General features: G+C 40.7%; 2 protein-coding genes across 8 annotated transcripts in view; one reads left to right on the forward strand and one right to left on the reverse strand.

Annotated features, from left to right (window-relative positions):
- Nucleotides 1-1,623: 1,623 nt before the first annotated feature.
- On the reverse strand, nucleotides 1,624-5,327 carry LOC124158444 (RNA-binding protein 1-like). 4 transcript variants are annotated; one of them, XM_046533534.1, is made up of 5 exons: nucleotides 5,223-5,316; nucleotides 4,664-4,877; nucleotides 4,339-4,422; nucleotides 2,348-2,481; nucleotides 1,624-2,257 (listed from the first exon to the last, which is right to left on the reverse strand). In XM_046533534.1, exons 2-4 carry the CDS (start codon nucleotides 4,870-4,872, stop codon nucleotides 2,391-2,393), a joined length of 384 nt encoding a protein of 127 aa, XP_046389490.1. In that variant the 5' UTR covers nucleotides 4,873-4,877; nucleotides 5,223-5,316; the 3' UTR covers nucleotides 1,624-2,257; nucleotides 2,348-2,390. The 4 variants fall into 4 exon arrangements, with proteins under 4 accessions (XP_046389490.1, XP_046389489.1, XP_046389488.1 ...); XM_046533533.1 differs by having other exon boundaries at nucleotides 5,212-5,312; XM_046533532.1 differs by lacking the exons at nucleotides 1,624-2,257; nucleotides 2,348-2,481 and adding an exon at nucleotides 2,978-3,625 and having other exon boundaries at nucleotides 5,223-5,327.
- A 131-nt stretch (nucleotides 5,328-5,458) lies between these two features.
- The window catches only part of LOC124158442 (major facilitator superfamily domain-containing protein 6), a 137,668-nt gene continuing 130,389 nt past the window's right edge, over nucleotides 5,459-12,737 (forward strand). For all 4 annotated transcript variants that reach the window (XR_006864791.1, XR_006864792.1, XR_006864790.1 and 1 more), the window contains exons 1-3: nucleotides 5,459-5,863; nucleotides 6,011-6,291; nucleotides 6,375-6,546. Coding sequence is in view for 1 of the 4 variants with exons in the window: in XM_046533528.1 (XP_046389484.1) it covers nucleotides 5,797-5,863; nucleotides 6,011-6,291; nucleotides 6,375-6,546 (520 nt within the window). In the remaining 3 variants the exon portion in view is untranslated. The remainder of the gene's footprint in view (nucleotides 5,864-6,010; nucleotides 6,292-6,374; nucleotides 6,547-12,737) is intronic.

Below are 12,737 nucleotides of genomic sequence, written 5' to 3' on the forward strand. Positions count from 1 at the left end.
TAGATTTCACTGGTCCAAGTCACCCTAGCAAAATGAAACCATTGTGTACTTTTGGCTATGAATCCCATTACAGTCACACTCCTGCCTAACTTGCATCTCATTGTGTAAAGTTCACTGCAAACAGCAGAATTTTAAGCACAACTTGGCACAGAGATGCACTACAGAATACACATTGGAAATCCACTCGTGGCATTTTAGGAAACCATTGTTTCATCTCCTCTTTAATTGTTCTTTAAGCTACTGTCATAACATCCTGCAAAACTCAAGCCTTACTTTGGTGCCCATGTCTCAAGGTTACATTGATTTAGCAACACCTGTATTATTTAACTGTCACGATTCATTTCCTCATTAGAATATCCTCCTGGTTGTTCATTGGAAAAAGATTTTTAAAAAATCAGGCAATTAATTTGCTCCAGCCTTTGCATCTAGCAAATAATATCATAATCCTCACAGTAACATTTTTACACTAACCACGCATTCGAGTTTTTAGTTTCTACATATAGCCTGAAAATTTGTATTTGAATTAAACATGTCAACTGCTCCGGCAATGTTCAATGCTCATGTAATCTCTATGAAAACTATTTATGGTTAAAGTAATGACACACTTTAAATGAAAACCTGTAGCCCCAGAGGTAATCTCCACACTTGGCTGTAGCAATTTCTCCAGAATATTTACACTCATACTTCTATATGCCACAGCTTTAAAAAACTGAAGCAAGGGTACACCATAGAGGGACATTTGCCAATATTCCTTCCTATTAAAATCCAATAATTAACACACTCAATGCTGAGAAAATTTAACATAACACACCGCCACGCGGAAAAAATATTTGCATTAATATCAGATATTATGTCTTCCTTAATCGTATACAATCATGCATAGTTCAAAATTATTAAAATTTGCACTATTAATAAAGAAAATATTAAATATTATAATAAAATTATAATAAATATATTATAATAAAAAGAAGGCAAAAAATCTGCTGCAAGCAAACGACTTGTATCCAGTCACAGGAGAAGACACACTGAGACGCTGGGCACAATTGCAGGGTCTAGTTGAAGACGCGGAGGCAGATGGTGGGCCGAGAAACCTAACGAGACCGATGCCTTGTATTCAAGGCATCCGCGTCCTAGGCTAGCGCGGGATGCCTTGAATTCAAGGCATCCGCATTGAGTGTGTTAACTTGATTGTGGTGTGCCTCTTGTTTGCAATATGTTAGAGTGGCTTGAATGCTGTAAGTACATGTAAAGATAAATCGTTTCATTCTTGAAATTACGAAAAAACTTGAAACAGAGAAATGGAAACATTCTAACAAGGCTTCACTAAGCACTTCCTATCATGGCAAATACTTGACCTCCACATCTAGATAACACATCGCGCACATTAAATGGAAAATAAATTAACACATCAGATATTCTTTTAGCCCTAAAATGCCCTTACAGCTATCCTATCTAATGCCATCAAAAACACATTTTAATCTGAAATAGAGGGCATAACAATTAAAGATGCATATAATAGATTTTTATAACCTCTTTGTTCTAATTAGTAAAAAATAATTTAGGAGAAACCAGCATGACCCTTTATCAGCAGTTATTAGGCTTCAATAAATAAAGAGATCAGGCTGCTTAAGAACTAAAGAAAGTTATCTTCACTGAGAATCACTTCCGCAGCATTTATTGTTACAAGATGTATTGTAGTAGCATGTGGCCTGGTCAACACTAAAATAACAGAATCAAGATCACAAACTTAAAAAAAACCAACATGGGCAAGTTTATAGTGAATCCTCGCAAGCAAAAGATAGAAATTTACCAAGGATTAAAATGGATATTTCTTGTAAACAGATACTGAAAAAGTCAATACGCTCAAATGTTCTAAATTGCCTACTTTTACTCAGTACTTGAAAAAAAGGCTGATACAAAATCTAATGAAAGTAATGTAACAATTACACACACACTTCCATGAATCAATTACAAAGTACAATACTTATACATTATTCCAGTATTCAAAGCTCTTACAAACTGCGTCATAATTCTACAAGCATGGGCAAAATAACCCGTTGAAAGTAAACACAATTTTAATGGTGCAGACTTCCTATCCACAAATGAAAGATGGAACACTTACAAAGAATTAAGTGCTTACGAGAAGTCTTAAATATAATAAAAAATGGACATCAAAGACAGTGTTACACAAAATTGCTGTTGCAAACTTGAATGTCTTTCAATCAGGAAAGCTCCTTCAGCTGATATGAAAGCCCTCCTGCAAAAAATGGAAGGGCACACTAATAAGTAATTCTAAATAGGCTGGCATTATTTTAACACTTGTGACATCATGATCCGTGAAACATACCTTCAGAGACCTCATTTCATTGTCAAGCTCAATGAATCTTCCTTTACCGCCTGTCCCTGGAGTCGGATCGGGATCGCCTCGAGCGACTCCTTGACCTAGAGCGACTGTGGGACCTGCGACGAGGTGATCTTGACCTACACACGAAATGCAAAAGCTTAATAAGATTGAAAATATTGTGCTAAGGCTGATCATTTTCACTCAAAATATGCTACGAAAGATAGTGCACATCTTGCTCTCCAACAAAAATTACTTCCACAAACCTTCGGATCTACCTGGAAGAATATTCCACATTAATATAACCATCCATTAAAAGCATAAAAAATTAGCATAATTAACAGGTATAGGGAGGGGAATGACAAGGAAATCTTTCTCTCCGGTACAGTGAACTTTAACACATCCTTGAGGACAAAATAAAATTCACTAAAATTTTGCCGGCATAGCGGAATAACATACTTTAATAAAAAAATTTAAAGTAATGGCAAGGGCATCCTGCACAAAAATGTACAAAATGCATGTCAAGTTAATTTCCACTAGTAAAATCAGCAAAAAAGTATGCTGGCTCTGTTCCTAATTACTATGTATAAACTAAGAATAGAATACCAGACTCTGCAGTAGTTTTTGTAGAGTCAGCATGCCGGTGATTTGAAGGCAGAAGAGATTGTTGGCAGGGATGAGTGACTGAGCGTTGCTGACGTCCCAGCAGTCGCATGGGATGCACGCCGCGGGTGGTAGAGGGCCAATTGAAGGATCAGGGCAGAGGGAGGGGGGTGCCTCGTCATGTTACCCCATTACTTTCTCAGGGTTTCAAATGCTCTCAATCAAGACATGGCAGCAACACTGTGACGTGTGCAAGCCTACTCTGCTGCTAGTTATCCACCACCCCCCCTCCCCAGCAAACAACAGATCTTATGCCAGCCCCACCAGCCAATCTCGGACAACTTGAGTGGTGGTGTGGAGGGTGGGGTTTGGGAGGGCTGAGACGGAGGTGGTGATTGCAGGCCAGCAGGCGATGCTAGTTTGTCGGTGGATGCGCGCGCAGACTCCATCGGGGCCCAAGAGGAGGAGGAGTCGAGACGAGGAGCTTGCTTGCCCTTGCTGCCGGGCCCATGGCGCACGATACGTGGAAACGTGTGGCAGAAGAGCAGCGGATGCGGAACAACTTGTGGTGATGGTGGTGGAGGTGGTGGTGATGATGGTAGTTTTGGTGGTGGTGGTTTTGGTGGAAGTAGTAGTAGAAGTAGTAGTAGTAGAAGTACATCGGAGGAAGGCCAGATAACCCTGCAAGTGGGTCACATAGCATTGAGAAATTAGCTCCACTACACTTGAGCTATCACTTCCTCCTTTACTGAGTACGTCTGACATCAGAAAGAATTGAAGCGCAAATGAAATGCATCATGGTGATCCGAAAGTGACAATTAGCTAACATATTCAGGGTTATTGTAGCTGCTCTTCAGCAGTAAACATAATAAGCTTAAAGGGACATCAGAAATCTCCAGAATCATGTAAATGTGGAGACCATGAGTGTAACTCAAAGTTAATTAAAATCTAGGTTTCGAAATGCTTTGAGGCAACTACAATGCAAGAAAATGAAATGCAAAAACAAAAATGTTGACAATGAAAAGGCTAGAAATAAAAAAGGTTAGCTACGCAATGAAATATTAAGCATGGTTTTAGGAATTAAATGATTCAAATCATCAACAACCACCTCCTAACAACACCAACCTCCTATTTACCTTATTGGCAGGACAAAGACCTCGCTACAAGGTACTGGTAGTTTTCACCAATGCCAATCGATTTCCATTACTTGCAGATGACTTGCTAACGGGTGACATACAAAACCTGCTACTAGGATCTTACAGGGAGCTGTTAATAGGCTCAAACATATGTCACTGTACTCTACACAATGGATCGGGGTCGCTTAGTGAGGGAAACAAAGATATTACGAACATAATTATAACAAATCAAAAATTAGAAGGAATACGAATACCAACCTTCTTCCTCCTCCACCGCCACCTCCGCCACGTCTACTCCTGCCAGTAGACATTTCTACTCTTACTCTTGTCCCGCACATTCGTCTGAAAACAAGAAAACTACTAATAGACACCGAAATCCGTGAAGAAAACGCGACCAATCAAAACAACTTATTCAAACCGTAATACTGATCTCATACAGTAATCAGTAACCAAGATTAGCCACAATTAGTATTCGTAAAAATATGTTGATGTTTAGTAACACTACATGTTTGAGAACACTATTTCGTTGAACAAGACGTTTCCATCAACTCATCACTGGGGGAATAAATGAAACAGGACTCACGTTCCATCAAGTCCTCTGACAGCATCTTCCGCATCTCTGGGATCTTCAAACTCAACAAATGCGAACCCAGGAGGATTGCGTGCAACCCATACATTTCTCAGAGGGCCATATTTACCAAACGCCGACTCAATTTCATGTTTGGATGCACTGCTTCCCAAGTTTCCAACGTAAACTTTGCAGGCCAAATCCCATTCACGATAGCGAGACATATTACCTGGATGAGAACAAAGCGTTAAGGGATGCTAACACCGGTTCATGCAGTTAAGGCGTTAACGCTCATGAACAAAATGGCGCCCGAAAGAATTATGTGCGATTAACCCAAAAACCACGGAACCAACGGCACCAATAACACAGCGAGATAAGTTACAACACAAATAATGGATAGATAGCGAGGAAAAATTAGCGAAAATTAAAATTTATGAATACTACACAAACAGAATAAGCTCATGGCAGTATTCCGGGTTTTTGAGAGTACCCGAGGAACACATACAATTTACGATATACTTCCATTCACTTAGCTACAATTCAGTTCATTGATGAAAACACACCAAGTTTTTACCCAAAATATGTCCTAAAACTTCCAGTTAACAAATTTGACAGGTTGGGCTGCTTTACTTGGCGTCCTTTCCCAACAATGCCACTTGAGGAAGAATGCTGCTTCCTATTGGCTGAGATATGCTCTCTCAGGATGTAGTTCGTTTCAAAGCCTAGGATTGGTTAATGCTGGGCGTTAAAATATGAACGATCTGAACCAATTGGAACGCGCCCAAATAGAAGAACATCGCTCAAAAACCTCGTGAACGAAAGCTGAATAACGAAATTTAGGGTAATAAGGTTAATTGATAAACCGGGAGGTCTGATATGTTTCGTAATGATGGAAGAATTTGTGCCTTAACCATTTAGGAAATTTCTGTCAAACAGCGTATTAAAGAAAATGAACTGAAAAATTAATATTTTGACGAATGTCTGAATGACTAATTGGTCATATGAACTTTGGTCGAGAAATGGAATGGAGGACACCGCTGGTTCATGAGTAGTCATTTTCACTGTGAACTAAATAGATTCGTCTCAGCTCCTGATTTTCACTGTAATCGAAATCTGACAGCGGAATACTTTCTAGTAAATCAGCTGAAATGGTTTTCGAACGGATTAATAAGAAACTCGTTTCTGTTAAAGCTCATTATTTCTTTAACAATGCAGGTTTGTTTCTTTTTAGTGTTTCAACTTTTCACTCATGATATTCGACGTTTGGTGTTGCTATTAACCCCACATGTCTTGTGTTTCGCGCGTATTTGTACTACTTTACTCTAATGATCCTCTTGTTATTCTCTTTTCGAATCATGGAAGGAACTGCACCTGTCGTGCCCTTCCTACCGACCATAGCGAAACAGCTCGGGTTTTCTCCCACAGAAGTTGGAGGGTTGTATACAATTCTCCCTGTAGCAGGGATGCTAGCAAAACCTGCGTGTGGAGCTTTAGCAGATAGGCTACGTCTTCATAAACTCCTTTTTTTAATGGCTATAGCTCTAACTGCGCTTACATTTTTTGCTACGAGCTTTATCCCCGAATCATCTGAACCCCCTATGACTAATGTGTCGTTAGACTGTGGAGTTGAAACTAATATCAGGGTAGGTCTGGTTGAGAAACTTTGTCTAATGTAATTGCAATGCCGCATTGTTGTTGGCTCTTGAATATATCTTACTTAATTCAGGTACATGGAGGTTCTTCCGACTGCGCCAGGCAGCGATTGGTGGAAAACAGTGGTAATGGTACAGTTCAGTGTCATTTAAGCTGTGACCCACTCAAAGTCAATGGAAGCTGGTCAGAACTCTGTCAGTCGTGGAATATCTCTGAGTATTGTAGCGGCATGGAGAACTCGAAGGGCAAGTATGATTAATATTTTCTTGAATTAGTTTGCTTGTGTTAAGGTCGTTGGGTATTTAGGATTTGTAGTCATTAAGGATCAGATTTAAATTGTGTCCTATGTTAAAAAAAACTACTTCATAGCTTTCTACCTCTTTACTAAATTCAATTAATAAGGGATTATTTTTATTTGAAAAATACACCAAATGTTCATCCGAATCTCTACAAAACTGCATGGAAATTTACACATTACGTTTACTTTGGTTGATGTTAGTAGAGATAATGAATGAATTTCTGTTTCATCATATTTTTGCCATCAAATTATAGAGGCTAAGATGAGATGTATGATAGTGAAATAGATTGCCATACAATTAAAAGGGCTCGAATAACATTTGCTGAATTGACCTTCATAATTAGTCACCTAATCATAGCCATTCTCCCTTCCAATACATGGGAGTTCATGAGGTTCCCTGCTGCTGCGGCAGAAGCTACGTGGGACAGAGCAAGCGTTCTATCTCCCAAAGGCTTAAAGAGCGTTGAAACTACATCAGTGGGATGCATCAGCGGTCGTCGAACATTAAGCCTCCAGCCCTGGGCATAAAATAATGTTTAACGCTACATGGGTATTGGCGAAGACAGAAGAATATCATCCCCGTCTTATATGTGATTCCATCGAGATAGTGAAAAGGCCAAACAACTTCAATAGGGAGGAGGAGGATATAACCTCAGCCGCTTATGGAGAGGGTTCCTGGCCCAATCTAATGACCAACGGCTATTGCCTTCCGTGAAAATTCAAAATCAGGTCAACAATGGGTTAACGAAACCTATATAAGCTCGGGACGAGAACGGTTTCCCTCCCATTCTCTTGAAAACGCTCCCAGTAGGAGGAGTGAAACATCGAGGAAGAAAATGTTACCTATGCAGCAATTCCCTAAAACAACCACCAACATTGATAAAAGAAGCTGTGAAAATCTTCATGCGAAAAGTCAATAGTTACAGAAAAGGTGCATAGGTTTAAATATACATTGCACTAGCGATACCCACTCGCATTCCTTATTTCTTCGAAAGCCCGCTTGAGCTCTCTATTCATGTCCTCTGCAGGAAGACTCAGAGGATGGTGCGGGATTAATGGCCAGTGTATTCTCCTCCTTGTCCAGGCCATCCAGTAGGCAAGAAAAGTGAACAGCAGTCACCAAGGCATTGAAAGACGAATTTTGTGGTGGCTGCATTACCCCGGAAAAGATCCTCGAAATCCTTAGCCCTGCCTGGATTCAATGTCAACATTCTCATGGCTAAACATGGAAGGAATAAACATGCCATCAGAGAAGTGAAAACGCTTACTTCCAATTTTGACTTCAGTCTCCTCCACCGACCTTGTTCTCCCTTTCACCTGAATTTCGATTTATACTTGCCGTTAACAACCGTCGAATTATCGGGAAAATATTTACGTCATCAATCTTTTCACGCCTACACCCACGCTCACCACTCGTCTTCGGTTCCTAGCACCTTGAGAGAAATAACGGCAACCGGCAGCTTGATGAGCGGGAAAAGATATCCATGTTGCTAAAGGCTACATTTAAAAAAATACATTGCCACTGAAAACATGGGTCCCGTACATGTCTGGTTGATGGGTTCCTTACCCTGGGTAGCACAGGTGCAGCAAGGGAGAAGCAGTCCAAATTCATGAGGGAGAGGGGATACCCAAATGCTGCAGCAGCTCTGTGGCAGGGCAGTAAAGACATTCGCTAAGAGAGATGCAGTCATAAAGTCGGCCTGGCCTGAGCCTACCGTCCAGTTCAGTATGAGTGGAGCACACATGCAGCAAGGGAGAAGTAGTTCAAATTCAATGGACTTGTAAGGGAGAATGGCATCCGAGTTTCAGTTGAGTGCTCTTTTTCTTGTTGAGGACAAGGCGATGAAGTGCAGTGACAAGGTTGTTTCAAGGCAGTTTTCACACATTCAGTGGAGTTTCAGCCCAGAATCAGCTCTGTTTCAAGGGAGAAATTTTTACTTGAGTTGGGACGAAGGAATGTGGGATGAAGATAAATCTAGGGAAGACAAAGGTGATGTCAGAGAACCGTGAAAAATATAAAAGTGTGAAAAATAATAAGGTCTAATAGGAAAAGTGAAAAATATGTAAACAACAAATGGCAATTTCCTTATTTAAATGTGTAACTCCACTACCCACCATGGTTTTGACACACTTTGTCATTTTCAATGTGTCAAAAAAGACTGGATAATGAGATCAAGCAGTGGTTGATAGTGTAGTTGAATATTGAAGTGTGGAAATACATAACTAATTGTTGTTTATATTATATTATGAATGTATCACATTTCCACCACGTGAAGCCTGAAACGATTTCATTGGAAAAGTGAAAAGCCACCCATGTTACGAATAAACAATGGTGACAGAATTTAAGTATACCAGGACTTCCATGGTGATAAATTTATGGTAGTCACCCACAATGCACAAATTGTGCAAAAACTCCACGGAGAAAAAAATCATTTGTCCTGACTGGGATTCGAGCCCGAATTCCTCAATTTCCGGCCGAGTGTTTTAGCCAGTTAGCAGACTGATTTTTGGGGTTACTACCGCATAGATTCATCTCTGCAGTTTCGCAGGCATTGTAGCAGGCTTCTTCAGGTCAATGAGGTGGAGAACCGTGGTATCGCTTGTCTCTTATACACCCCAGTGCTGGAGGCCGGTGTCTTCTCATTGGCTGGTTAAGGAGGTCCGGGTGGCTTCTCATTGGTCCGCATCTCCCGGCTTTGTCCTATCACTCCGAGTTTACTCTTGAGGACTCTTCTCCATGTGTTAGGGAGCTAGTATCCATCCTACCTGTTGAGGTTTTTTGGTGTCTTCATAATCTGTATATCTTCCTTAATGATCCGAGGGAAGTATCTCTTTTCATTGGCAATGACTTTTGCATTATCATATTCGAGATTGTGATTCGGCCCACTCCATGTGTGCTCAGCTATGGCCGAGAGGCGCAGTTGTGGGTTCCTCGTGGCTCTTTGGTGTTCTTGGAGCCGCATCTTGAGGGGTCTGCAAGTTTGTCCGATATATGCTCTGCCACAGGTGCAATTGACTCGGTACACCCCACAATGGTTTTCTGCGGGGACTTTATCCTTGCCTTTGTTCAGGAAGCTGGAGGTTTTTGCAGGACAGGTGAACCTTGTCACAATGTCTTGCTTTGAGAGCACACGACCCCTTTTTTTTCTTTCTCTTCTTTTCACTCGTCCCTCCTGATAGCCTGCCCGTCCCTCAGATAGCCCTACGTAATAAGTACTAAGTGTTGCCCTTTAAGTGTTCTCGTGTACGGATGTGAAGCTTGGAGGTAAGGTGAGAGGGAAAGGAATAGAATAGAAGGATATGAAATGTGGGTGTAGAGAAGGGTGGAAAAAGTAATTTGGTTAGGTAGATGAGAAATGAGGAGGTTTTGAACAAAGTTGAATGTGAATACAAGGAAAGGAGAGTGGTTGGTGGGGGGATAAGAGTGTGGCACCAGGGTGACCGATGAAGAGGGAAGGAGAAGAGGACGTGAAACATAAATTTTTCTCCTCCTTCGAGGCAGTCTGAGTTTGGAGATAGTTCTCTTGTCGGCCGATAGAGTCGTCTGAGACAATCTGCCCTTGCCTCGGCGTTTTTGACTGGGGTTTATTATCTTCAGTGTGTTCCTCTTTGAGGGAATGATGCGGGCGGAATGGCAACTGCAAGCTCTCACTACTCCTCCTCTCTCACTTTCTCCCGTGGCCGTCGCCAACGGGAATTCACTCGCACCCTTGGGTGTGTGTGCACCCTGACAGTTCCAATACTCGAGGGTCAGTTACCCTTTCTCATCAGAGCCCTTTTATTTTCAGCATGGGTGTCACTTTGAGTTTTTTTATCTATATTCATGGAAAGCTGAGAGCGTATGGATGCAGAATTTCACAGTGCACTTCCTTGGAAGTCACGGGGGAAGTAAATCCACATTCGCTGAAAGGTGTCCTCGCCTTATCGTAACCGGGGGCCCTCAGCCCCACGGGCACATTTTTTGGTCCTTCGGGCCGGATCGCACACATGCTGAGAATCTGACATACTTAGATACCTAAATAAAATAACAGAAAATGGACTCTGGAACGAAAAATTTTATCATTTTTGTAGCATAAAAATAACATTGTTGAATTTGTATTTTAATAATACTTACTTTTTCAGACGTTATGAATCAGAAAAGCTTTCGTAGTGGAGTTGACGAATGCCAGTGGAATGAAATTAATGATATCAGTAGGTACAGTTCACCGTATAGGTGAGCATAATCAGCTGTGGTGCCTTGAAAAACCTTGGCGACTAGGTAAATAATGCAGCAAAATCAATGATACCAATGAGAATTACAAATTAATGTTGGCTTGAATATAAGATACAACTTCAATTTCTGTTTATATCCGATATGCCACACGAATGGCAACAAAAATGCTGTCCTTACGAACTTTGAAAAGTCCTGATGAAATCCTGTTTCTCGCAGGTCTTTTCATTCGAGGTAATTTACAGTTTCTGGTTACTTTTCCGAATGGAGTGTTATCCATTGGGGATAGGTTTGTAGTTTATTGGTGATTGTTGGGATACTGCACCAGAGTTAAGGAAAAGAGTATGTAATATCAGTTTTTGAATTATATATTTTTAGCTTTTTTATAAGGCAACTGTCCTTCCCCGTCCTTCTCCCCCCTCTTTCGTCTGCCCACTGAATTTCTCCTATCTTGAGCTGCCAAAATTCCAGGCGGATTCCGAATTGGCATTGAACGGGAGAATCTCGGATCAACAATTTTGGGAAGCTTACACTCAATTTAGAATTTTTTCAATTTTTTCACCATAAATTTTCTCCAAAAATCGTCATCCCTTTCAATTCTCTCCACTTTTAAATCACATTTGGTCTGTATGGCAAAGATACAAAAATCTTACTGAGTGATGTGAAGCTGGCCCTGAATTTGAAAGAAGTAATTATGCTTCTGGTTAATCTTCATTTTGTCATTCTTCATCCAGAAGTTTACTTTTCCTTCGTTGATTGCCTCTTCTACAGTCATCTCTGCTGCCAATGACGGACAGTTTATTTCAACTATCCCACGATCAGCAACAATTCCATTAGGAGTAGCTCCAAGGAAAGGAAATTCTTTGTCAACGTACAGCCCGCATGGTTGAATGCAAATACTTTCCTTTAATTCCAAAGCTGTGCGAGCTTATCGTGCGAAGGGGCGAAGTGCGATGTTATCACTTCACCCCTTTTTTTGGCGTTGTTTAGCAGTCGGCATCTGAATGATTTGAAGCACTGTTGCACTAAAATTACTATGTGATGGATATAATAAAATCCTCCGCGGAGAAAGATTTTTCCAATCGACATCAATAGGTAGCGTGAACAAGCGATGGGAGATGCTGAAAACTTCAATTCGTTCCTTATGTTCCTCATGCACACTGGCCCCAGGGGTGAAAATTTCCCCTCCCATCCCTCTGAACCTCTTTCTAGGTCTTTGCAACAGTCTAGACTCAGGGTATAGCATATGAAAGCAATCCGTTCTATTTCTGACAGAGCGCTCGGGGCGAGAGAAGTGAGAACTAAGATGACTGCTGCCACTGTCATTGATGCCCATTTTGGGACTCAAAAATCCCTCAAAACTCTCATTTTTCATTCCTTAATTATGCACTTATCTGAAAAGTATTGGCCATGAGATTTGGTGTGTTAATCATAAACATCTGACTAAAGGGTGATGGATAAGCAGAAACGTCATTAATTGATTCAATATTCCACAGAGATTCCCGAAAATACCCATTATTTCCAATAGTGCCTTGCATAGATATACAATTTAGAAAAAAATGAAAATAAGATACCAACCTAGCTACATACTTTTCCTTGAATATATCGAAAATCACATGCCTGCACAAGCAAAATCAACTGTATAAGAACAACGTTTAGAAGAATGCAATATAGGGGTGTACTGCGTCCTCTGATGGTGGCAGATCAGGTGAAGATCAACAGATTTGAGGAAATAAAGAAGAGAGCTCCAGACAGAGGTGGTGGACAGGACCTACTAGCAGCCAGAATACCAGATGATGATGATGAATCAAGAGTGAATAGTTAAATAATTTTTATGAATGAAAAAGACATGTTTGTGTATGGGATCTCAGAATCTTTTTCAAAATGTGTCAATTAATAATTGGCTAGTGCCTTAAATAAACCCATTG

The sequence above is a fragment of the Ischnura elegans genome, chromosome 5, assembly GCF_921293095.1.
Source record: "Ischnura elegans chromosome 5, ioIscEleg1.1, whole genome shotgun sequence".
In the NCBI taxonomy this organism is placed as follows: Eukaryota; Metazoa; Arthropoda; class Insecta; order Odonata; family Coenagrionidae; genus Ischnura; species Ischnura elegans.